Below are 24,308 nucleotides of genomic sequence, written 5' to 3' on the forward strand. Positions count from 1 at the left end.
TTCCCCCATGGTCACCTGTGCGCACACCGGTGAGTGGTCTGGAGCCCCTGGGAGCCCCAGGTAGAGGGAGCATCGGAGTCAGCAGCTGGGCTCTCAGAGCCTGGTGTCTGCCAGCGTAGACGGCAGGTCAAACGGGCCCCCTGCGGGCTGGCACCCTTAATCCTCTTCCCAGCAGAACTTGGGCCACTCTGGCAGCTCCCCACTCTCAGGACAAGCCCCGTCTCCATGCATGCCACCCAGCTGCCTCTGTTCCTCCGCTCCTGGCCTCATGTCTGGGCTGGCTGAAGTCCAGTGAGGCCTCTGAGAGGAAGTGTCCCCTCCAGGGTCCTGTTGCCACTGGCTGGGCCTTTAGGGCAGGATGAGGGGGCTTCCAGGGTCGGGGTGGCCCCTTTGGACAGCATGATGGGAGTTGGGTGTGGGTGGAGGTGGGCCTTTGGCCTCAGTGGCCCTGGATGCTGGCTGTGTGGCTCAGCTTTGGTGTGGTGGGTGTCCTGTGAGCTGCTCCAGGTGCTGGAGTGCCCAAGATCAACCATCTCATGGTAAGAGCATCTGGCAGATCTCCACCTCCAGGGCGGACAGGTCAGATTTCAGGCCTATAGATAAGGGCAGGCCAGGCCACTGTGGCCTGGACCAGCAGGTTCTGGAGGCCTGGGGCTACACATGACAGAGCACTGGACGTGACCTGCCTGGGCTGTTGGTGGCCTAAGGGCCAACATTAAAATCAATCAACCAACCCTCAAACATTCACCCGACACATCTGCAAGTAAAACTCCCCGGCATGTCCTGACCTGCCCAAGGCCACGGCAACTTCTACCTAGAAGGTCAAGGATCTTGCTCAGTATCAGCGATTCTGAGCCTTTTCTGGGTCAGAAATTCTTTTGAAGTATTGCTAAGAGCAATGCCCCTTTCCTTAGAAAATGCATGTCTGAATACGTGTGCACACACATGGACACCTACATGCTCTTTAAAAGTTTCATGGAACTCCTAAAGTCCTACCAGAGTTCCAGGTGAGCCCCGTCCCCGACCTGGGAGGCATCATAGCAGAGTGGGGTTGCCAGGCTTCGGGCTCAGACCACCAGACTGTGAGTCCCAGCCTGCTACTAAGAAGCTGGGGACCTTGGGTAGGCTATTTGGTTTTCCTTGTCCCCACTTCCCTCATCTTTAGAGTGAGAATAATCCAACCCACCTCATAGGGTCATTGTGGGGAATGCATGAGACAGTTTGTGTAAAGCATTTGGCACAGTGCCTAGCACTCAGTAAGTGCCCAATACACGGCTGGAAAAAAAAGAATAAGAACCCCTGCTCTCCACCATGCAGCCTTCATGTTGGTAGGGAAAGAGCTAGGAGTTAGGAGAGAGGCCAAATCTCAGACCTGTCCTTGGTGATTCCCATTCTGTGCCCCTCTGGGCCTCAGTTTCCACATCAGTGTAATGGGGCTAGTGATTCTCTTTATCATCCAATGTCTCTAGGCTCCAAGGATCTCCTTATGCTGTCCGGCACCCAAAGCCTCACCCGAACGAGCTGGGAAGACATCTCCAGGGGAATCTCTGTCATCTCCTAGAGAATCAAATCTGGGCTTCTGAGAGCAAGAGAGGGTTGGAAGGGGTCCCAGCATTTCTGGCCTAGATTAGGCTTGGGCTGCAGCCATGCAGGCACCATGATTGGGAGCCCTGGAGGCTGCTGGCCCCAGGAGAACACACCCTGCTGGTCTTGGTTTGGGTTTGGCTGCACAGGCATAGAGGAGTGACAGCGGAGAAAGTATGTGTGTGTGTGTGTGTGTGTGTGTGTGTGTGTGTGTGTACATACATGTGTTTGTATAACTGCTAGAGAAGTTTGGGTAGCATCTGTGTGAATGCACAGATTTTTGGTGCTAATAAACATGCATATCAATCTGCTATGTTATTAATATTTGCACCAACTCTGCCTGCTTGAGCTGGGAATCATATTTTTTTCTTAACACAGGTAAGGTGCCCTGCTCAGGGTAGGGAATGTGGGAAATATTCAACATGTGTTTTGGGAAGGAGTAAAAAGTGCAGGGAGGGAGACAGAAAGCTATTTTCTCTCCAGCTTCTTGGATATTGGTTCCCATTGTTCCAGCATAAACTTGACCATAGTGGTTCTGAATTAGAACTAGACTTGCTGGCACTTCCCCGGTGGCGCAGTGGTTAAGAATCCGCCTGCCAATGCAGGGGACACGGGTTCAAGCCCTGGTTCGGGAAGATCCCACGTGCCGCAGAGCAGTTAAGCCCGTGCACCACAACTACTGAGCCTGCGCTCTAGAGCCTGCGAGCCACAACTACTGAAGGCAATGAAGAGTAGCCCCCGCTCGCCACAACGAGAGAAAGCCCGTGTGCAGCAAGAAGACCCAACACAGCCAAAAATAAAAATTCATTAATTAAAAAAAAAAAAAAAGCTCCATGGCTCCTTGGGTTCCACGGCCTCCCAAGGGACAGTGTCACTTCCCTGCTGCTCCCATCAGTCTTGGCAGGGGCACCTACTAAGCCGTCCCAGATCCTTGTGTGGTTGCCTCACATCCCCAAGCTCTGTCCCTGCCACTTTGGCCTCCACAGTCACCCCGATTCCTTAGCTTGTGGGTGCTCCAAGCTCCTGCCTCTTCAGCATCTCCCAGCAATGTTCACTACTTGGGATGCCTGTCCCTTTCCTACCCCTGCCCAAGTCATTTTAACCTTCGAGGCTCCACGTCCATCCCATTTGCTGAGGACAACAGTCCATTCCTGGTCCCTTCTCTGAACCAGTCCATGTGGACCGCACCCTTGGCTTCATCCAAGATGGAGTATTTTTTTTTGACATGCAATTCACACATCATAAAATTCACCCTTTAAAAGTGAACAAGTCAGGGCTTCCCTGGTGGCGCAGTGGTTAAGAATCCGCCTGCCAGTGCAGGGGACACGGGTTCGAGCCCTGGTTGGGGAAGATCCCACGTGCCGCGGAGCAACTAAGCCCGTGCGCCACAACTACTGAGCCCGCGCGCCTAGAGCCCGTGCTCCGCAACAAGAGAAGCCACCGCAATGAGAAGCCCGCGCACCGCAACGAAGAGTAGCCCCGCTCGCTGCAATGAGAGAAAGCCCCCACGCAGCAACGAACACTCAACGCAGTAAAAAATAAATAAATAAAATAAATAAAATTTAAAAATAAATAAATAAAAGTGAACAAGTCAGTGGTTTTTAGTGTATTCACCAAGTTGTGCAGCCATCACCACTACTAAGATGGATTTTCTTTTTTTTTTTGGCTGCGCCAATGGGCGCGCGGGATCTTAGTTCCCCGACCAGGGATGGAACCCGGGCCCCCTGCAGTGGAAGCGCACAGTCTTAACCGCTGGACCGCCAGGGGCGTCCCTGAGGTGGATTTTTAATCTCAGTGACTTCTGCCAAGAGGAGGCTGCTGCTTGTCTCGCCCAGCACTGCGATGCGTGTGCGCGTGTCCTGTGCTTGTGAAGACTCATTCGGACTTCCGGGGGCTCCGCTTCCCACAGTCACATCAGTATCTTGCATCCGGCGGCTGTTGGCTGAGAGTCATCTATGCGTCAGGCACTGTGCGGGGTTCTGGGACACAGCAGTGAATACGCTGGGCATGGGCCCTGCGGGCGCCACGGGTCTCCCGGCCAGGGCAGCACCAGCGCAGCTCTGGTCCCACCTCCATGCGCTCCCAGGCTAGTGGGGGCGCCAGACGCCACATGAGTGCTTACAATCAGTGTGGTGAAGATGTGAAGAGGAAGCACAGGTTGGTCATTTGGGGTATCACAGAAGAAGGACCCTGCCCACTACCCCACACTCCCATGGGGGAAAGGAAGGGAGAAAAGGACTTCTAGCTGCGGCCGAGAAATGAATAGGTGATAGCCAGGTGAGCAGAGGTGGAAAGGGTGCTCCAGGTGGCGGGAACAGCCTGTGTAAAGGCTAAAGATGAGGCAGATGAGAGAATGGACTGAGCAGCCCAGGTGAGGGCAGAGAGGGGATTTTGTCCACAAGCCACAGCACGATTGGGTTCTCCCGGTGGACATCTGGGTATGTCCACGGTTTGGCTAGGGGCAGCTTCAGACACATTTCTGATTTTGTTTCCTCTTGGGCTTCTTCCTCAGGGCGTGTTCCCAAATGCCGAGAGTGCTTGGGTCAAAGGGCGCTGGCGGTTTTACTGGTGTCTGAAAACCCTGAGGCCGTTTTAAGGGCCATCAGGGACATGTGTATGTGCTCCTCTCCCCACGGTGTGCCAACCCGAGTTTTACCTTCTGGATTTATTTTTTGCTCGCTTAATGGATTTTTAATGGTACCTCGGAGCTGTCTTTGATGTGTGTCTTTAATTATGAGGGAGGCTGGCAACCTCGGGGCTTGGCACCGGGTCTCCCCGTGCTAGCTAACCGGGCTCTGGGCTCCAGCCTCACCCTCCCAGCAGGCAGCAAAGAGGCCGTGGGGACCGCGGGAGGAGATGCAGCTCTCAGAGCGAGGACTTGGGTTTACCCTCAGTTGTCTTATTTACCCTCATACCCCTCTGAGCCTCACTTTCCTCATCTCTGAAATAGGAATTCTTTTTTTTTTTTTGCCGCACCGCGTGGCTTGTGGGATTTTAGTTTCCTAACCAGGGATCAAACCCGGGCCCTTGGCAATGCGAGTGCAGAGTCCTAACCACTGGACCACCAGGGAATTCCCTGAAGTAGGAATTCATCTGTTCAAAACCACTAATTCAGCTGCCTCTGGATTGTGGCTCCAGCACTTCCTGGCTGTGTGGCCTGAAGCAAGTGACTTAGCCTCTCTGTGTTCAGTTTCTTCATCATAAAAGGGAGATGGTAATAACAGTACCTGTATTTTACGGCTGTAGAGGGGATTGAGTGACTAACGTATGTGAAGGACAGAGCTGGCATGGGCAAGTGGTCAGCATAAGGTGTCGGTGTCACTCTCATGGTTTCCTTGGCCCAGACCGCAGCCCTGGACAACCCCACGGCATCCCTGCCCTCACAGAGCTTCCACTCTAGTGGGGAGCAGATGAAGCAAACGAGGGAAGATGAAGAGTGGCTTAAGACTAAGAGGGGAGAAGGACTGGGGTCTCCTTTAGAAAGGGAAAATCTTGGACTTCCCTGGTGGCACAGTGGTTAAGAATCCGCCTGCCAATGCAGGGGACACGGGTTCGATCCCTGGTCCGGGAAGATCCCACATGCTGCGGAGCAACTAAGCCCGTGCGCCACAACTACTGAGCCTGCGCTCTAGAGCCCGCGAGCCACATCTACAGAGCCTGCATGCTGCAACTACTGAAGCCCGCGCCTCTAAAGCCCGTGCTCCGCAACAAGAGAAGCCACTGCAATGAGAAGCCGGCGCGCTGCAACAAAGACCCAACACAGCCAAAAATAAATAAATTAAAAACAAAACAAAACTCTAAGTAACCTACAGGTTTATTTAAAAAAAAAAAAAGGGGAAATCTTTTCTGAGAAAGAGGCCATTAGGCACACCCGTAGGGTGAGATGGAGCTAGATGGGGGAGGCGGGTTGTGCATGTGTGTGGGTTGGAGAGGGTGTTCCAGGCTGGGGAACAGCAAATGCAAAGGTGCTGAGGGCAGAAGAGAGACTGAGGAAGCTGGAGGGGGTGTGAGGCTGAGGAGGTGTGTGTGGGGGGCAAGGGTCAGGTGGCGAGCCTGGGCCGTCCTGCGGGGCCTGGGTGGTCATGGTGAGAGGCTGGAACTTGATTCAAAGTACAGGGGGAAGCCACTGGAGGGTTTTTCGTTTTTGGCCACACTGCGAGGCATGTGGGATCTTAGCTCCCCAGCCAGGGCTCGAACCTGCACCCCCTGCATTGGAGGTGCGGAGTCTTAACCACTGGACCGCCAGGGAAGTCCCTCCACTGGAGGGTTTTAAGCACAGAAGGGTCATGAGTCAGTCAATGTTTCCGAACAACTCCTTGGGCACTGGGTGGAGGCCACCAGGAGAAGGATTGGTGCCGGGGTGCCAGGCTCAGTGAGAGGCTTGGGGCGAGGCAGGGCCCCCAGGAACGTTGGGGAGCCCTGGGGAGAGCAGGAAGGGAGAGCCGGCCCAGTGTCAGGTAGTGGCGGCTGGGCCGCACTGGGCCCTCTTCAGTGCTGGGCCCAGGCCTTGCAGGCCGCATCCTGAGCCCCTGGGCACCTGGCTTGGCACTCGGCAGATGGCCCTGGGCCCCACCCTCCCTGGCTCTGGCTTCCCACTGCCTCCTCCCACCTGGGCAGCTCGTTTGGGCTACTGGGCTGAGCATTTCTGCTCTTGTCCAACTCTGGCTATTTCCACCCCCAAATGGTAAGTAGGAGAAACACCCCTTCTCAGACACTTGGGTGGGGAGGAGGGAGTCCCTCAGACCCAGCGCCAGAGGGTCAGGTGCCCAGAAAACCCTGGAGGCTGTTTTAGGGTTTTAGTTCTTGAGCCTGGGGCCCTGAACCATCTAGTTAGGGAGCTGGCCCCCAGCCAAGCCGCTGGGGTGCCAGGTGGGGCCTGCCGCAGGCAGGGAGAAAAAGCCACTGTCTGACTCAGTCCTGGTTGGTCCTGGGCTCTGGTTGAACCCAGCTGCCACCTGCCCTGGCCTCCCTGGACTCTACTTCCCGGAGCCCCAGAGCCCTCCTGCCTCTGGTCTTTGGGGTCAGACTAGGGCTACCCAGAGAATTCAAAACCAGAAGGGAAGTGGGAGTCCTTCCTGCTCCCACCCTGTGCAGCTGGGGAAGCCGAGCCCCGAGGTAGGAGGCTGCAGGCAGTTGACGACGTTGTCCATTTGTCTGTCTGTCTTTCTCTGCTTCTTGCCTGCCTCCTGAATCCAAATGTTGGCAGCAGTGGGCACCAACCCCCACCCCCCACCACCACCTTAAAAACTTCCAGAAAAAGATCTCTGAGGTGAGCAGTCATTATGGCACTGTAGTAATAGCAAAGATGCAAATATTTAAAATCTTTGTCAATAAGAGACAAAGTGATGATGGGATAGCGCACCGTAGAATACGATGTAGCCATTCAAAAGGCCAAGGCCAATGGTTCTGAACAGAAATGAAGCAGATTGTGAAATATATTTCAAAGCATGGAGATGCACACGTAACGTGTGTGTGTGTGTGTGTGTGGTTGCAACCACTTGTGACAGACAGACTTGGGCAGCTGCAGCTCAGGAAGGACACAGAAAATGCTAACAGGGCATGGCACTGGGGACTGGGGTTGGGACTGAAGAGGGGGAGACTTGATTTTTTCTCTATATCCTTAGGCACTCTTGACATTTTTGATCATGCATCTGAACAATTTTTAAAAAATAAATTTATTTATTTATTTATTTTTGGCTGTGTTGGGTCTTCGTTGCTGTGAGTGGGCTTTCTCTTTGCGGTGGCTTCTCTTGTTGCAGAGCACGGGCCCTAGGTGTTTGGGCTTCAGTAGTTGCAGCACGCGGGCTCAGTAGTTGTGGCTCACGGGCTTAACTGCTCTGCAGCATGTGCAGACCAGGGCTCGAACCCGTGTCCCCTGCATTGGCAGGCGTTTTCTTAACCATTGTGCCACCAGGGAAGTCCCTGAACAATTTTTTTAAGGAAAAAATCTAGCCTAAGGATAGGGACCACTGCCAGCCCCTGATGAACATCCCTCAATAGTTAATTGAGCCTCGAAATCCCAGCATCTTGGTGTCAGCTGATGAGGGAGCCCCTCCCCAGCCTCCCCCCCCCCCCCCGCCCCCCACCAAGCCTCCCTCTGCCTGACTCAGCTGAACCAAGTCATAGAACCAGATTGAGAGATTGAGGTGCAGCCGGGCATGTCTGGAGTGATGAATGTGAAAGCAATCAGCAAGAGCAATGGGGCGACACGGCCCAGGCCTCCGAGGAGGCTGGAGGAAGGGCGTGACTCGGAAGCCACGGAGCAAGGCAGGGGCCCTTGGCTGCTGGGAGGTGAGGCCCTGTCACCACTCTTCGCTAACCCAGAGCGGGTTCTCCGGAGTACTTCCTGGGCTGGAATCCCGGGGTGTGGGGGTGGGGATGGAAATAGGCGTAAGATACGCAGAGAGTCCAATCTGGACGGACCCTTGATATTATTAATACTAAAGATAGTAACCACACTAGAGACCATTTAATGAACGCTTAAGCTGGGCACCAGCTTGTGGAATCCTCATAACAACCCTCTGAGAGGATTATCTGCATTTCCAGATGCGTCTAGGGAGGCTTAAACAACTGGATGTGCTCTTTTGCTAACAACCCCGCGCGGCTTCCCATTGCCTGGTCAGGCTACCACTTCAGAGCTGTGTAATTCTGGGCAAGTTCTTAACCTCTCTGAGTCTCGGTTTCCTTCTCTATAAATTGGAGATAACCCGTAGTCCTTATTTCATAACCTAGTCCTATGCAAATAAGTTAGTAAGTGTAAAGCATTGGTAACCAGGACTGGCTCATGATAAGCCTGTGTTTGCAATATTGCCCTATCTTTCAGCAAATCTAAGATGTCAACGATTGTAAAAGATGCCACTAAAGAAAATGCCACTAAAAGAGGAATGCTGCCAGTTAACTATGTCCCAAGGCTCTTTCATCACTAGACTCTTTATTTTATACTTCCCGAAGGAGCTCTTTTTGACTTAGCCATAGATTCTCATCATACATAATTCTGATGCACACATAAAAAGGAAAATATAAGCAAAATAAATAGTTTACGCTGTTCAGAAAACTCCTTCACATCTGGAATCCGACAGAGGCGCGATGTCTGTGTGTTTCCCTGCCACCCCCTCCTGTGAGGAGTCAAGAGTTCGGGAGAGCGGTGCTCCCCCCGGAAATTCATAAGACAACCGGAAGCCACCAGCAGCCATCAGAGTCCTAAGCCAACTTTGCAGGACTGCAGAGCAAGCTGACTCTGGATTTCTGCTTTGGGAGTGTTGCTGATAAGTCTGGTTCCTCTCCCCTGGGAGATCCCGCCATTTGGGGCCTGGGGTTAAGAATGCTCCGCTCTTGTCTCTGGGGTTTTCTCCCAAGCTGCTGACGCCCTTCCTGCAGGGTTTGATGCTTCTGAAGTGTGGGCACGTGCAGGCAATGACAATGATGTCAGGACTGTTGCTGGCTAGCCAGCAACTCTACCACGTAACCTGACTTTAGAGATTTAAATGTGAGAAACAAAGTGTCTGGGAATCGATGAAACATGAATAATTTCTGAACTTTACACAGGCCATGCTTCCAGCTGCCACAGGACGCTTGCACATTCTGCCTCGGCTGCTTGAAATGCCCTTCCTTCCTCCCCACTTTGCCTAGTTCACCCAGTTATCCCTGATCTCAGCTTCATGGTCACCCCCCGAACCCACCCCCCCATGTCTTTCCTGATCATCCCACTGAAGTCAAATCCCTTCCCTGTCAATGCACGTAGTACAGCTGCAATGTTACATTGTGTGTGTGTGTGTGTGTGTGTGTGTGTGTGTGTGTGTGATTTTCTGCGTAGCTGTCTCCCCAGTGTACTGTGCATCCCACGGGGGCAGGGACTATGTGGCTTTTTACTACATCTCAGTACCCAGCAGTGTCCCACACGGAGCCCAGTAGTGAGCAGTGGGGGAACTGGGGTGTCCTCCTGGCCTCCTGGTTTATCTACGAGACACGTGCCGCTGGTCTCTGCATTGAACTGTGTCCCTCAGAGGCTGGATTCTAACTCACTTCTTTCACAGACGGGAAATTGAGGCCTGTGAGGTCACTAGCCCACGGGCTAGACGTCCTGTCTCAGTCCAGTGTATATAGAGTATGGGGGGGGTCCGAGGAGGGGGTACTCACTTCTGGTCGGGGTTCAGAGGAGGCTTGACATGGGAGGTGGCACCTCCCAAGCCTCATAGGTTGGGAGGGTGATTTGGGTAAGTTTGGGAAACATCAAGGGGAAAGGGAAGCCAGGCAAATCAGAAGATGCAGGTGTGGGCACCTAGGTGCCCCGTGTAAGGCCCCTTCTGAGGCCCTGGAAGGTACAAGGCCGAGGTCACCCTCTTGGGTTTCAAGTTGGGTAACCGAGGCCCAGAGATGGGGAGGACTCACCTGCCATTGTCCATTGAGCCAGGAGAGCTGTGGGCCTTGCTCCTGGGTGGCCCTGACTCCACCTTCCCCTGCTAACCTCCGGGCTGGCCCTGCCCGAGATGCTGGAAGGATGCGGGGAGGCGAAGCGGGGGCTGAGGCAGGACTCCGGGGTGCACGGGCCTGCCAGCACCCGGAAGGAGGAAGCTGCACAGGGTGTCTGTGGCTGGGCCTGGGCCCACTCGGGGACTTCCTCTTCCTCTCAGGGCAGGTGTAGCCGCCACAGCGGGACCAACACCCTGACCCCGTCATGGATGGGGGCAAGGGGCCCAGGATCAGAGACTTCCTGAGTGGGAGCCTGGCCACCTGGGTGAGGGGGCAGTGGGAGGGAGTCTGGGGAGGGGAAATGAGCAGCAGGGAGGGGCTGGTGTGGGGTGGGGGGAGAGGGGGCAGAGCTGGGGCCTGAGGGGAGGGGCGGGCTGAGGTGGGGATGGAGAAGTCCAGGCAGCTGTGCGGCAGGAAAAGGGGTCCAGGCCCGTGGCCACTGGCATTCAGGGGACTGGTGAGGAGGGGGCTGCGTGGGCTCAGGAGGCAGGTCAGAGGGGCTCAGGGTTCACTCTGCTGCTGCGGGCCTCCCACCCAGGCCAGCTGACTCCTTTGTGTCCCCACAGGCGCTGGGACTGGCCGGGCTGGTGGGGGAGGCGGAGGAGCCAGAGGGGGAAGAGGAGGAGGAAGGAGAGGGGCCTCTTTGTCCGGAGAAGAGGTTCTCACGTCTCAGCGACGGGGCCCTGCTCCTCCGGGTGCTGGGCATCATGTAAGGGGCATCAGAGGATGACCCGGGGCAGCTGCGGAGGGGTTTGAGGGGAGGGGGGCCAGGCAGCCTGCTGGGAAGAGCCTGAGGGGTGGTTGGCAGAGCCTGGTTTAGGGGAGGTGGGTCCTCAGTTACCCCTCCCACCTATTGTCCCCTGTGCCCACAGTGCCCCCAATTCCCGAGGCGGCCCTCAAATGATCAGGGGCCACGATGGTCCCGCAGCCTGGCGGGTGTGGAACCTCAACCACCTGTGGGGCCGACTGAGGGACTTCTACCAGGTGAGGGGTCAGGAGGGGGAGGCTGAGCCTGGGAGCCCCCTGCGGGAAGGCCCTTCTCACATCTCCCACCCCGTCCGCCCCAGGAGGAGCTGCAGTTGCTGATCCTGTCTCCACCCCCAGACCTCCAGGCGCTGGGGTTTGACCCCTTCTCAGGTGCTCTCTCCCACCACCCCTTCCTCCTTCTTCCCCCTATCCCTGCCCGTTAACCCCTTGTGGCTTGTGCCCTGCAGAGGAGGCGGTGGAGGAGCTGGAAGGCATCCTTAGGCTATTGCTGGGGGCATCGGTGCAGGTGAGCGGGGGAGGGAAGGGCAGGGTCCAGCTTTGGCCGCAGAGGTGGGAGCCTCCGGGGTGAGCCTCGCCGTCCCCTCGTCGTCCCCCTGCAGTGTGAGCACCGGGAACTGTTCATCCGGCACATCCAGGGCCTCAGCCTCGAGGTCCAGAGTGAGCTGGCTGCCGCCATCCAGGAGGTACAACTTTGGTCGGCCGTCTGGGACACCCCGCCCCCTACTTCTTTGGCTGACCTGCTCTCCCTGTGCCTCCAGGTGACCCAGCCCGGGGCCGGCTTGGTGCTGGCGCTGGCTGGGCCTGAGCCTGGGGAGCTGGCGCCTCCGGAGCTGGAGATGCTGTCCCGGAGCCTGGTGGGGACACTGTTGAGGCTGGCTCGGGAGCGGGACGTGGGGGCCCAGGTAAGAGGCGGCAGGAGGAGGAAGAGGAGGACCACGGGGACCCAGCCGTGTGCCGGAGGTGTGGTTGGGGGTGGAGCGCTGCAACAGTCACATGCATCTTGTGGTGCTTGGGGGCAGATGTGGGGCTCTTGGGATGGGTTACTCCTGACTCCTGACCTTTGATGTCCCCCAGCGGCTGGCTGAACTGCTGCTGGAGCGGCAGGCGGCCCCCTTGTTGCCTGAGGCTCCTGCCAGGACTCCCCCGGAGGGCGCCTCACACCACCTGGCCCTGCAGCTGGCCAACACCAAGGCCCAACTTCGGCGCGTCCGGCAGGAGCTGTGAGCGCCGCTGGCTGGGAAGGACCTGGGGGCGGGGGGTGGGGGGAGCGGGCAGGGAGCGCAGGTTAGGTCTGGATGGGGTCCGGATGGGGATCAGGCCTAGCAAGGGCTGGAGGGTGCAGGTCCCCAGACCCCTCCTGCGTCCCTTCCCTCCAGGGAGGAGAAAGCCGAGCTGCTGCTAGATTCCCAGGTGGAGGTGCAGGGCTTGGAGGCCGAAATTCGAAGGCTCCGCCAGGAGGTGCGCTCAGATGCCCCCAAACATGGCCGCATTCCCTAACCCGCTCCCCGCACCTTCCCCAGCCTACTGCCTCCCCCAACCTGGCTCCTTCCCGTCCTAATCCCTCTGGCCAGCGGGTGGCCCTTCCTAGCTCCGCACCGTCTGGCCCAGGCCCAGGCGCTGTCGGGACAGGCCAAGCGGGCCGAGCTGTACCGCGAGGAGGCGGAGGCGCTGCGGGAGCGGGCCGGCCGCCTGCCCCGCCTGCAGGAGGAACTGCGACGCTGCCGGGAGCGGCTGCAGGCAGCAGAGGCCTGCAAGGGCCAGCTGGAGGTGAGGCGGGAGACGCGGCTGCAGGGGGTGGGGCATGGGGGGCGCGGCCTGCCGGGGACAGGGTGGGCCTCGAGAGGAGCGAATTTGGGCCAAGCGAAGGGTCAGGCCTGATGGAGGGAATAGTCACCGCTAGGAGAACGCGGTCAGGTGGTGTCTGGGGACAGGCCCTCTGGAGGATGGGGCAGATGGAGGAGAGAGGTGGAGGCTGTAGGTAAGGGTAGGTCCTGGAGAGGAGGGTGGGGCCAGTTGTAGGGGAGGCAGGGTCTGGAGACAGCACCCAGCAACGGGGCTAAGTGGGGCTTAGAAGGACCTCGGAAGGCAGTTCCTGGGGAGAAGGGGCAGGGCCTACATAGGAGAAGGGCGGGGCCGGGTGCTAGGGAAGTGGTACCTGGAGAAACCTTGGAGGGGGAGGAGGGGCAGATGGAGGGGAGAGGCGGGGCCTGGAGAGCCACAGGGGTGCAGGGTCAGCTGGGGGAGGGGAGCCAGGGTCTGTGGCCCCGGAGTGCTGGGGGCATCGCACCACCGGCTCTCTCTGCTCCCCCACCAGGAGGAGCGGGTGCTCTCGGGGGCTCTGGAAGCCTCGAAGGCGCTGCTGGAGGAGCAGCTGGAGGCCGCTCGGGAGCGCTGTGCTCGGCTGCATGAGACCCAGCGGGAGAACCTGCTGCTGCGGACCCGGCTGGGCGAGGCCCATGCGGTGAGATTCCCAGAGCGACCCCTGGTCACGCAGTGATCTGTGACCCCAGTGGTCCCCAGGGTTCCTTGGTGATCCCTGTGACTCCTACTCCTTGTTTCCTCTAGTGACCCTCTAGCCCACACACTTGGCCTGGCCCTGGCGGGGAGGGCTTCTCTGACCCTGCTCTTCCCCCCAGGAGCTGGACTCTCTGCGGCATCAGGTGGACCAGCTGGCAGAGGAGAACGTGGAGCTGGAGTTGGAGGTTCAGCGGAGCCTGGAGCCAGCCCCGGGCTCTCCTGGGGAGGGTGAGTGGGACCCCAGTGGAGGGGCTGTGGGTGGGAGGCTGCCTGTGTTTTCCTGCACCTTAGTGGGGACAGCTTCTGATTTCAGCCCCTTCCCCCGGGTGTGTCGGGGGGTGGGGTGTGTGGGTGAGGAACCATAAGGGAGCAGAGGGGTCCTGACCTCATCTCCCACACCCCAGCGCCCCTGCCAGGAGCGGCTCTCTCTCTGCACGACGAAGTGAGGGAGGCAGAGGCCGGGCGGCTGCGGACCCTGGAGCGGGAGAATCAGGAGCTTCGAGGCCTGCTCCGGGCGCTGCAGGGGCAGCCCGGCGGCCAGGTGAGTCCCCTCCCCCAAGCATCAGCACGTCCTTCCTGCATCCTCCTCTGGGTTTGACCATCCCTCTCATGTGCCCTCAGCCCCCCCTGCTGGAGGAGCCGAGCGAGGACTCCGTGATTCCAGAGCCAGACTCAGCTCCCCAGACTCGGCTGGCCTCAGACCATGGCCCCCAGGGCTTGGCTGGTCAGGCAGGGGATGAAGGCCCCCAGGCTTTGGACCCGGCTCCCCTGGCGTCAGATTCAGCCCTCGAGGGGTTAGCTGAGTGTCCTCAGGCATCTGATTTGGACCCGAAGGTGGTGGAGAGGCCCCTCCAGGCGGCCGTCATGGCGCCTGTAGACACGACGGCCCAGGAGTCAGGCCCTGCTGTAGAGGCGCAGGAGTCCCTGAAGAAGGCTGGCCTTGGAGCCCCTCTCCAGACCCCTGCCTCTGTGGCCCCACCTCAGGGTCCAGAGATCAAAATTCAGGCCCAGCTGTTGCTGGGAGGAGAGACTGGAGAGTCGGTGCCCGAGGCCTTGGGGCTGAGACAGGAGGACCCTGAGAGCAAACCCGGACTCTCGGAGCCCAGCCTCTGTGGGCGGTTGGAGGAGCAGGAGACCCTAGACCAGAGGCTGGACCCACCCAAGGGGCAAGCAGAGGCCAGAGAGCATGAACAGAAGTTGGAGAGGATGGTTGGGGACCCAGCCCAACAAAAACCACAGCAGAAGCTGGAAGGGGCTCCTGAGGCCCAGACCTGGGAGGGGAGGATCCCAGGGGAGATCCTGGCCAGTGGTGTCCCAGAGCAGGAGGCCCTCAAGGAGGAGATGGCACGGCTGGGGAGAGAGGCTGAGGCTCTTCGAGCTGAGCTGGAGGCCCAGGCCTGGAGGCTGGAGGCCCGAGGCACGGAGGCCGCCCGCCTCTCCGAGGAGCTGGCTCAGGCTCGGAGGGCAGAGGCCGAGGCCCACCGGGAGGTGGAGGCCCAGGCCTGGGAGCTGGCCCGGCTGCGGGAGGCGGTGGAGGCCGCTGGCCGGGAGCTGGAGGCTGCGTCGCGGGAGCGGGAGGCGCTGGCGGAGGTGCTGGCAGCCACGGGCCGCGAGCGGAGGCAGTGGGAGCGAGAGGCGCCCAGGCTGCGGGCCCGGGCCGAGGCGGCCGAGGAGCGGTTGCAGGTGCTGCAGAGCGAGAGCCGCCGGCACCTGGAGGAGGCCGAGAGGGAGCGCCGGGAGAGGCAGGCCCTCCAGGAGGTATGTCGGGGCTCGTAGCCAGGGTCAGGAAACAGGGTTCCAGGCCAGTTGCTGGGGTTTTGGGTTATTAATTCCATCAGCAGCTGCTGAGTGCCCAGCACTGAGCTGGGGCCAGAAAGAGAAAGGCGAAGTCCTCTCCTGCCTCCCAAATGCATGCCTGGCTTGGGAGAGGGGCAGATGTCCCCTGCCTTTGATGGGGTGGCTGTAGCAGGTGGGCACGGAGCTAGATGGCCTGGGTGCAAATCCTGGCTCTCTGACTGTGGTGCTTTACTCAGCTCTGCCCCGGTGCCTCCCTCTGTAGAATGGGGGTGCTCTTCGTCGCTGCCTCAGCGGGTCTTTGGAAGACCAAGGGAGATAATGGCGTGAAGAGCCTAGTTCATGCGGGGCAAAGGCTCAAGATACGTTGGTTGTTACCGGCAAAGTGCTTTGGGAGCCCCATGGGAAGGGGAGCTGATGCCAGGGTCGGGGCAAGGAGGCTTCGGGGAGGGTTCTAAGGAATGATCGAGATTTTGCTAAGCGGGGAAGGATATTTCATCCAGAGGGAACAGCATGTGCAGAGACTTGAAGGCATTAGAGTTGCTCAGGGGCCCAGGAGATGTGGGGGAAGGTGGAGAAGTACATTGGACCAGCGTTGTAGGTGTTGGTACTCCATCCCCAGGCAGGGAAATTCACCCAAGGGTGTGGGCAGACCTGTGTGAGGATGAGTTTGGGGAGGGTCACCTTGGTGTACAGGGGAACCTGGGGCCATAAGGAGGCAGTGCCAGTGGTCAAGGTGGCAGGTGAGGGAATTCCCTGGCAGTCCAGTGGTTAGGACTCCACGCTTCCACTGCAGGGACACAGGTTCAACCCCTGGTCGGGGAACGAAGATCCTGCGAGCCGCGTGGTGCGGCCAGAAAAAAAAAAGGGTGGCAGGTGAGGCTGGCTGGAGCTGGAATGGGGGATGGAGGAGAGAGAAGACCTGGAAACCCCTCTATTCATTCAGTCAAGCATGTTTGCGGGCATCTCCTTAGCACCAGGCCCTGTACCAGGCAGCCAGTGCATGTGTCCTTCGGGAGACGCTCACTCACAGTCTGGGGTGGAGACAGGACCGTGCGGGGAGCCGTGGGGTTCCAGGAATCACACTGGACTCAGGCTGAGGCACGTCAGGGAAGGCTTCCTGGAGGAGGAGAGAGAACGGCAGTGAGCCAGGAGGAGGTACAGGCCCGAGTTTGTAGGGGTGGAGTGTGAGGCGGGGAGTGGAGGGAGGTGAGACTAAGACTTCATTAAGCAGGTTTTCTATAGGGCAGGGCTTCGTCTTCCTTATGAGCAAAGGAAGGGGTTGCAGCTGTTTTCATGAGGGCAATGAGGAGTCACTGGAGGGTTTAAAGTGAGCGGAGTGGTCAGGTCTGCGGGTCTGAAGGCCCCTCAGGGGAAGCAGAGGAGACCACAAGGCAATGGGATGGGTGTTTGGGCCAGTGGGGCACAGTGCTGAGGGGAAGGTGTGCTGCAGATGAGGAATCGAATGTTCTGGCTGAGCAGTTTCCAGTTTCATCCCTGTTGCACAGAGGAGGGCACTGAGATCCGGAGAGGATAAGTTATTTTGCTCCGAGATGCCTCCTGATGGAGAGGAGTGAGGAACAGGCTGTTGGCTTGGCCTGGGGAGTGTGAGAATTGGAGGTGTGGGTGAGAGGGTAAGGCCAAGAGGTTGTCTCTGGGGTCCACTTTGTAGGAGGTGATTGGGAGATGCTGTCAGACGGACCTGGATTATATCTCAGATCCCCTACTCAGCTGTGTGGCTTGGGGCCAGTTACTTAACCTCTCGGAGTCTCAGTTTCTTTATCTGAAACCAGAATAAAAACAATACCTGTGTCACAGGATCCTGTAAGGTAATGAACGTAGAGAGCTTGGGGCAATACCTGGCACTCAGTATGGGCTTAATCCGTAGAGAGGGAATGCCAGCAAGTGGGCAGTGAAGGTAGGGGTAGGGCTGGCCGGCTGCAGGAGCTGGCTCTGAGGACCAAGAGGGTGGAAGAGACTGAGGACCAAGGGGAATTTTGTGAGATTTCCTGGTGGAGCAGTTTCTGGTGGTAACTGGGTGTGTTACAGGCGGGGGTGGCTGGCCAGGGGAGGGAGGTCAGGGAACCAGGGGCCAAGGAGGTTGTCCAAGTGGGCCTCCCGGCTAGGGGGAGGGCAGGAGGCACGGTGGATGGGGCATTGAAGGCTATGGCCAGAGCCTGCAGGGGGCAGGGCAGGGGTCTGGCCCAAGATGCAGGTCTTCCTGGGCACCACTCTTCTTCCTACTCTCCGCCCTGGGGCTCTTGTGGCTGCTGGCTGCAGGCAGCAGGGACTCATGAGACTCTTAGTTTTTCAGTGAGAGGCCGTGGCCAAGGTTGTCTAGAAGTGCAGTGACCCTGGGCGGTGGTCCGGGTGGGGCTGCTAAGCCAGGAAGATCAGAGTAAGGGTTGGTAGACCCCATTTCCAAGGGCAAGATTTGGCGGGCGGCTGTCATGGTCGGGCCTTCCCCAGGGTTTCATCCTGCCAGGGCCCCCACCCCCCATACCTCAGAATGGTTTGACCTACCTCTCGGGGGCCCACAGGCCAGAGTGGGTCTCCTATCCACTTCCGCAGTGGTATGGCCCAACCGCCACAGGCTGCCTGGCCAGAGGCATCCTGGCCCTCCCCCTCCCAGCTCGCACTGTGGTTAGGCCTGGCCTTCACCAAGTTCCTGCCCTCTGTGGCCACCCTCCTGTGGCTGAGGGTACTCTCCAGACCCGCCTCCTCCGAGCCCCTCTTTCCCTCACATGGCCTGTGTGGCCTCAGAACGTAGGGTGAATGCAGCTGTCACTGGGCACGTGAGGAACCATGGGCTCAGAGAGGTGAAGACGTTTGCCCAGCGAGTGTCTCTGACTCCTGGCCCAGGGGCCTCCCTCACACCCTGGCAGGCTTATAATCCCCAGCTCTTTCATACCCACTCTACAAGGCGACCAGGCCTTGTTCCCATTTTACAGATGGGGGAGTAGAGCCCCGAAGGGTTAAAGATATTTGCCCAGGGTGACAAAGCAAGGACAGAAAGCCGGGTCTCCTGACTCTCAGGCCTGGGTGAAGGTGGTGGTCTGCCCTTCTGGCCCTGAGGCTTCTCTGCCTGCCCTCAGGAGCTAGAGAAGGCCACGGTGCGGGGCCAGGAGCTGGGGGCCCGGCTGGAGCATCTGCAGAGTGAGCTGGAACGGGCGGCTCTGGAGCACCAGGAATTTCTGCGGGAACAGGAGTTCCAGCAGCAAAGGTGGGGTGTTGCCCGAGGGGCAGAGAGGGGCAGGCGAGGACTTGGGGAGGGCTGGGTGCCAAGACTTCTCCTGGCAGGTACCAGGGCCTGGAGCAGCGGCTGGAAGCTGAGCTGCAGGTGGCGGCCACCAGCAAGGAGGAGGCGCTGATGGCACTCAAAAAGAGGGCCCTGCAGCTGGAGCAGGAGCTGTTCCAGGTGAGGCCACTGCCCAGCTTGCCGGGGCCTCAGCCCGCTCCTGCCTCCATCCTGCACACAGACAGCCAGGGCTGCGTGCGCTCGTAGCGCCCCCTCGGTCTTGCCCCTCAGTCTTGGCCAGTTGCTCGCCTTGTGCCCCGATTTGGGGCCTGGAGGAGGGGGCACTGTGCTGGGAGCCAGGCAGCTCTGCCTGGGCCTCGTCTCCCCCATTCCTCAAATGGGCAGAGCCTGGCGGCTTTACTCTGAGGCAACTGCTGTGTCCCTCCCGCGTGGGCTCCACCACTTCCTGAGCTCAACGGCTGTTGTCCTAAGTGGGGAATCGTTTCTGATAGCCCTGTTGCATGCGGGCTCAGCGCCGCTCTGGCGCGGCGCCCTACCAGGTTGCCACCGCCCTCACTGCCCACCTGGGACAGAGGCAAGAACACAGGCGACCATAGCCAGCGGGCCCTCAGCAGACTGCTTAGCTGGCAGGTGTGGGATTGATCGGGGGAGGTTTTCTGGAGAAAGCAGTGTTGAAACTGGGGCCCAGAGGAGTAGGGTGTACAGAAACAGCAGCTCGGGCAGAGGCTGGGCTCTGCTGCAGAACCGAGAGAAGGTGCAAAGGGCAGGGTGGAGAGTGATGGAGCAAGGAGGGCAGGGCGGCGGGATTCGGGGCAGTGGGGGGAAGTGTGACGGGGGAGGGCTGCCAAAGGGGGAAAGGGTCCGCTGCGCTGTGCCCAGGCCACTGCCACTCCCCCTGTCCTTGCAGCTGCGCCAGGGTGCTGTGGGACAGGGGCCTGAGGAGCAGGCTGAGCCGAGGGTCACGGAGGCCCAGAGCGCGCGGCTCATTGAGGTGGAGCGCAGTGTGAGTGTCGCTGTGGTGGGCACGGGGCTGGGGGGTGTGCCCCAGAGGGCTGGCACCGGCTAACCCCCTCCCTGCCGGGCAGAATGCGACGCTGGCCGCCGAGAAGGCGGCTCTGCAGGGGCAGCTGCAGCACCTGGAGGGGCAGCTGGGAAGCCTGCAGGGGCGCGCCCAGGAGCTGCTGCTGCAGAGTCAGCGGGCACAGGAGCACAGCAGCTGCCTGCAGGTGGGTGATGGCCTGCGTACCTGTCCCCTGCCCCGTCGCTGCTCACTTCCTGCCCCTTCCCCCTGACCCTGCCACTTCCCCCTGTCCGTACCCCCTCTGCCTGCCTCTAGCCCCACGTCAGTGCCCATTTCACCCCGTCACCAGCCCTCTCCTCCACAGCCATCCATTAGCCCCTCCTGCTTTCCCTGTCCCGACCCCAGCCCCATCTGTGCCATCCCTGCCTTGTGCCACTTGCCCTCCCCTCCACGGCTGCCTCTCTCTGCCTTCGGATCCCTAGACCGCTCTCTCCTTTCCTCTGCCCTGCCCTCTGCCTTTTGCCCCTGTCCCTCACCCCCCTTCCGGCCTGGGACGTCACCCAGCAGCCCCTGCTCCCTCCTCTGGCCTAGGCTGAGAAGTCTGTACTGGAGCTGCAGGGCCAGGAGCTGCACAGGAAGCTGGGGGTGCTGGAGGAGGAGGTGCAGGCAGCGCGGCGCTCCCAGGAGGAGACCCGTGGGCAGCAGCAGGCCCTGCTTCGGGATCACGAGGCCCTGGCACAGCTGCAGCGGCGGCAGGAGGCTGAGCTAGAGGGACTGCTGGCCCGGCACCGCGACCTCAAGGCCAACATGCGGGCACTGGAGCTGGCCCACCGGGAGCTGCAGGGCCGGTGAGCCTCCTCCAAACTCCCAGCTCCTCTCCTGGGCACCCCCTACCTGCCCAGAGCAGATTCCCTGGGTGGGTCTGTTGCCACCAAGGCAGCACTGCCACCAGTGGACCCAGCTCCATTGCTGTGCCCTCTTGTGTGGCTGGGCTCTCTACACTTCCGGGGCGGGCTCACCCTGGGGCTCATCGGTGGTCGGGAGTGGTGGGCGCCTGGCACAGCATTCTGCCCTGTGGCTTTGCCCCGGGGCTTATGCTTAGGAGACGACGGACTTAAGGTCCAGACGGTCCAGCTACCTACACGCCCTGGCCTCGGTCCCTGCAGCCCTCTTAGCTCCTTGTTCATCGCAGGCACGAGCAGCTGCAGGCCCAGAGGGCCCATGTGGAGGCGCAGGAGGTGGCCCTGCTGGCAGAGCGCGAACGCCTGATGCAGGACGGGCATCGGCAGCGGGGCCTGGAGGAGGAGCTCCGGAGGCTGCAGAGTGAGCATGACAGGTACCAGCCCTGGCACAGCCCCTCGCCCCTCGGGCCAGTTCTCAGTGTTCCCATCTTTGAAGTGGGTTGGTGGTGAGTTGGTCGCTTTCCCCGTGGGGTCCTGCTTTGCCTCCTCTCCCCATCAAGGCTCCTCTGGCCCTCATGAGGGGCCTGGGGGTGGGGTGGGGCAAGTCCCCTTGGAGAGCAGCTCTCCTTGCCTCTGCAGAGCTCAGATGCTGCTGGCGGAGGTGTCCCGGGAGCGAGGTGAGCTGCAGGGGGAACGCGGGGAGCTGCGGGGCCGGCTGGCGAGGCTGGAGCTGGAGCGGGCACAGCTGGAGGCGCAGAGCCTGCGACTGCGAGAGTCCAACCAGCAGCTGGACCTGAGCGCCTGCCGGCTGGCCACACAGTGTGAGGTGTGGTGAGGGGTGGGTGGTGGCTGGGGAGGAAGGGTGGCTTGGAGGGGGCGTTGGGGCCTGGCAAGAGCGTGGAGGGAGTGGAAGGCGGCGGCCCTGAGCCCTGTTAAGTCCCCCCCCCCGGCTTGTCCTGATGCCTGCCCCTGACAGCTGTTGACGGAGCTCCGGAGCGCCCAGGAAGAGGAGAACCGGCAGCTGCTGGCCGAGGTGCAGGCTCTGAGCCGGGAGAACCGGGAGCTCCTGGAGCGCAGCCTGGAGAGCCGGGACCACCTGCACCGCGAGCAGCGCGAGTACCTGTGAGGGGCCGTGGGGGCCGGCGTGGCTGTCCCTTGGGTTGTTTATGGGGAGACGCCCTGGGAGGGCCTGGGAAAAGGCGGAGGCTGACCCCCAGGGGCTCGGGGCAGTGGGGATTTATCAGCCCATCCTGGGGTATGTCAGGCTGTGTTAACGGGTGGGGTTGTACCAGGGTGTACCCCGTGTTCCTGCCCAGGCCTCAAGCCCACCTCCTCCCTCTCCATCCTCCCAGGGACCAGCTCAATGCCCTGCGCCGGGAGAAGCAGAAGCTGGTGGAGAAGATCATGGACCAGTACCGCGTGCTGGAGCCTGGGCCCCTGCCCCGGACCAAGTGAGCAGCCCCTCCATCCTGGTGGGCCTGGGATCTTCCCTACCTAGCCCCTGCCCTGCCCTGCCCTGCCCTTCGAGCCCTGGCCCAGCCCAGGTCCAGGCCCCAGTGAGGGTCTGCCTGGCCTTTGCCATCCCAGACATGGCCCTCTTGTCCCTCCTTCCTCCCTGGCCTTACCCCCTCTTGTGCCCTCTTGCCCCCAGGAAGGGCAGCTGGCTGGCAGACAAGGTGAAGAGGCTGATGCGGCCCCGGCGGGAGGGGGGCCCCCATGGGGGGCCGCGCCTGGGGGCCGATGGGGCTGGCAGCACCGAGAGCCTAGGGGGCCCCCCAGAGACGGAGCTCTCCGAGGGCAGGGAGGCAGATGGGACAGGTGGGTCTGGGGGTCAGGTGACCAAGATGGTCCCTACCCCATGTCCCCTACCCCCTGCCCCCAGGGCTTGCCAATGCCTCTGGTCTTCCTGTGTGGCTTGCACATGTGCTCCCCGCTGGCCTTCCCTGCTGCAACCTCTCCCCACTCCCCCAGATGGTTCCAGTAGCTCTTTGCCCTGCATCCCTGCTGTGTCCCTCTTGGCTGGCACCTCCCTTCTGCCTGCGCTGCCACCCACGCCATCCTACCCAACCACAGCGGTACCTAGGACCTCGGAGCAGCAGGGGACTTCAGTGAGAAGTCATTTATCCCAGTCAGCAGATGAGGAAACTGAGGCCCAGGGAGGGGAAGCACCTTGCCCAAGGTCACACAGTGAGTTAGTGTCAGAACCAGCACAGGGTCCAGCCTCCTGTCGCCGCCTTCACTCACCCAACCCTGCGCCCCTTCCTGCCCCCACGTCTGCAGCCGCCTGTCCCCTGTGGCCCTTGTGCAGCTTCTCCCTGCTGGCCCCTCCACTCTGCCCAGCCCCTCCTGGCACTGCTCCGATACCCTCCCTGCCTGTGCCTCTTGCAGGGTCCCCCTCACCGGCACCCATGCGCCGGGCCCAGAGCTCCCTGTGCCTGCGGGATGAGACCCTGGCAGGTGGGCAGCGGCGGAAACTCAGCTCGAGATTCCCTGTGGGGCGAAGCTCTGAGTCATTCAGCCCCGGGGACACCCCGCGGCAGAGATTCCGACAGAGGCGCCCAGGCCCGCTGGGGGCACCCAGCTCCCATGGCAAAGGTGAGGGAAAGGGTCCCTCCTCCCATTAGCCCCCCAGTTCCCTGTGGACCCACCAGCTCCATGGGGGAGGGGGCTTCCTTCCTGTCTCCCATGTCTCCCCACAAGCCCTGTTGCCTCTGTGTTGGTCCTCATGGCCCAGTGGCTGCCTTGTGCCCCCCCCCCAGGACCTGGCGTGGGATGGGATGGCTCTGTCGAGACCCTGGCGGAAAGCGAAGCAGATGCCAACAGAGAGGGTGAGTGGGGGCCTGGGACGGAGGGCGGGTAATTGCCCTGCCTGGGGCCCCTGGCAGGCCTCAGTCACCCATTCACTCATTTGACAATGAACCTTTACGACGTGCCAGGTGATGTGCTAGCTGGGGATACAGCAGGGAACATTCTGGTGTGGGGAGGTGGGAGACAGCAAATAATATGCATAAGAGAAATAATTACCTACAACAGTTCATCCAATAGAAACCTGATGTGAGCTCCACGTGTAATTTAAAATTTTCAAGTAGCCTCATCAGGAGAAGTAGAAAGAGGCATGTAAAATTAATTTTAATACCCTATTTTGTTTAACTCAGTATGCCTAAACTATTATCATTTTAATGTGTAGTCAGTGTAAAAGTCATTAATGAGGTATTTTATATTATTTTTTTCACACTAAGTCTGAAGTCCAATGGTATTTTACACCCAAGCACGTTGCAGTTCGGACCGGCCACATCTCACGTGCCCAGTCCTGCACTGGGCAGCTCAGCCCTAGGATGTTAGGAGGTGACAGTGTTCTGGGAAAAAAGGAGAGCAGGGTGAGTGAGACCAGGAACACTGGGTGGGCAGGTGGCAGTTTTAATGAGGGCGCTCACGCAGGTCTCCAGGAGGAGGTGAAGCAGAAGCAGAGGCTTGGAGGTGAGAGTATGTCCTGTCCAGATATCTGGGGAATGGCTTTCCAGGCAGAGGGAACAGCCGAAGCGAAGGCCTGGCATGTTTGAGGCCTGGCAGGGCAGCCGGGAGTCCCCCGAGGGAGTGAGCCTGAGCTGAGCTTTTCCCTCCAGGCGTCGAGGTGCAGGAATCGGAGAAACGGGCTCTCGCCCCTTCCCTCAGCCAGTGACACCGCGTGGATGGGGAGCTTGGGAGTGGAGTCTTCTCGACCCTGGAGTCTCACCCGGGGCCCCAGGCAGCCCAAGAATTTGGGGAGGCAGGGCACTTGTGGCGAATCCTTGGACAAGGAGGCCTGGGCCCCCAGATCCTCCACAGCCTGCACTGGGGCCCCGAGCTGGAGCTGGGGTGACTTTGTGGACAGGGGCGATGGCCGGCCCCCACAAACAGCTCCCGCCTGGGGCTCCGCCATGCGGCCCTTGCTGAGGAGGTGGTCTCTGGGAAACCCCCCAGCTGAAGGAGGCAGGCAGGAGTGGGCAAGAGAGCT

The 24,308-nt window shown here is 60.0% G+C and overlaps 1 protein-coding gene and 1 non-coding gene across 2 annotated transcripts; one reads left to right on the forward strand and one right to left on the reverse strand.

The window, feature by feature from the left end:
- Positions 1-4,582: 4,582 nt before the first annotated feature.
- Positions 4,583-4,655, reverse strand: TRNAA-CGC (transfer RNA alanine (anticodon CGC)). The gene has a single exon. It is a non-coding gene; the product is annotated as a tRNA-Ala (tRNA).
- Positions 4,656-10,258: 5,603 nt separating this feature from the next.
- On the forward strand, positions 10,259-24,099 carry CCDC88B (coiled-coil domain containing 88B). Its single transcript, XM_068555383.1, has 27 exons — positions 10,259-10,318; positions 10,620-10,762; positions 10,926-11,037; positions 11,121-11,190; positions 11,268-11,326; positions 11,421-11,504; positions 11,580-11,723; positions 11,896-12,041; positions 12,198-12,279; positions 12,430-12,588; positions 13,136-13,282; positions 13,458-13,566; positions 13,743-13,879; positions 13,960-15,096; positions 18,228-18,355; positions 18,433-18,550; positions 19,299-19,394; positions 19,477-19,617; positions 20,004-20,260; positions 20,605-20,748; positions 20,954-21,140; positions 21,291-21,436; positions 21,667-21,765; positions 21,966-22,132; positions 22,703-22,909; positions 23,074-23,142; positions 23,938-24,099. Exons 1-27 carry the CDS (start codon positions 10,259-10,261, stop codon positions 23,991-23,993), a joined length of 4,404 nt encoding a protein of 1,467 aa, XP_068411484.1. The 3' UTR covers positions 23,994-24,099.
- Positions 24,100-24,308: the final 209 nt, after the last annotated feature.

This window comes from Eschrichtius robustus, chromosome 11 (assembly GCF_028021215.1).
Source record: "Eschrichtius robustus isolate mEscRob2 chromosome 11, mEscRob2.pri, whole genome shotgun sequence".
Classification (NCBI taxonomy): Eukaryota; Metazoa; Chordata; class Mammalia; order Artiodactyla; family Eschrichtiidae; genus Eschrichtius; species Eschrichtius robustus.

Excerpts from the sequence above, each read along its gene's own strand:
- CCDC88B (XM_068555383.1), top strand. The coding sequence starts at position 10,259 with ATGGATGGGGGCAAGGGGCCCAGGATCAGAGACTTCCTGAGTGGGAGC. Across the intron at positions 11,191-11,267 it reads GGGGTTTGACCCCTTCTCAG|AGGAGGCGGTGGAGGAGCTG; the intron begins GTGCTCTCTCCC and ends TGTGCCCTGCAG. Across the intron at positions 12,280-12,429 it reads TTCGAAGGCTCCGCCAGGAG|GCCCAGGCGCTGTCGGGACA; the intron begins GTGCGCTCAGAT and ends CGTCTGGCCCAG.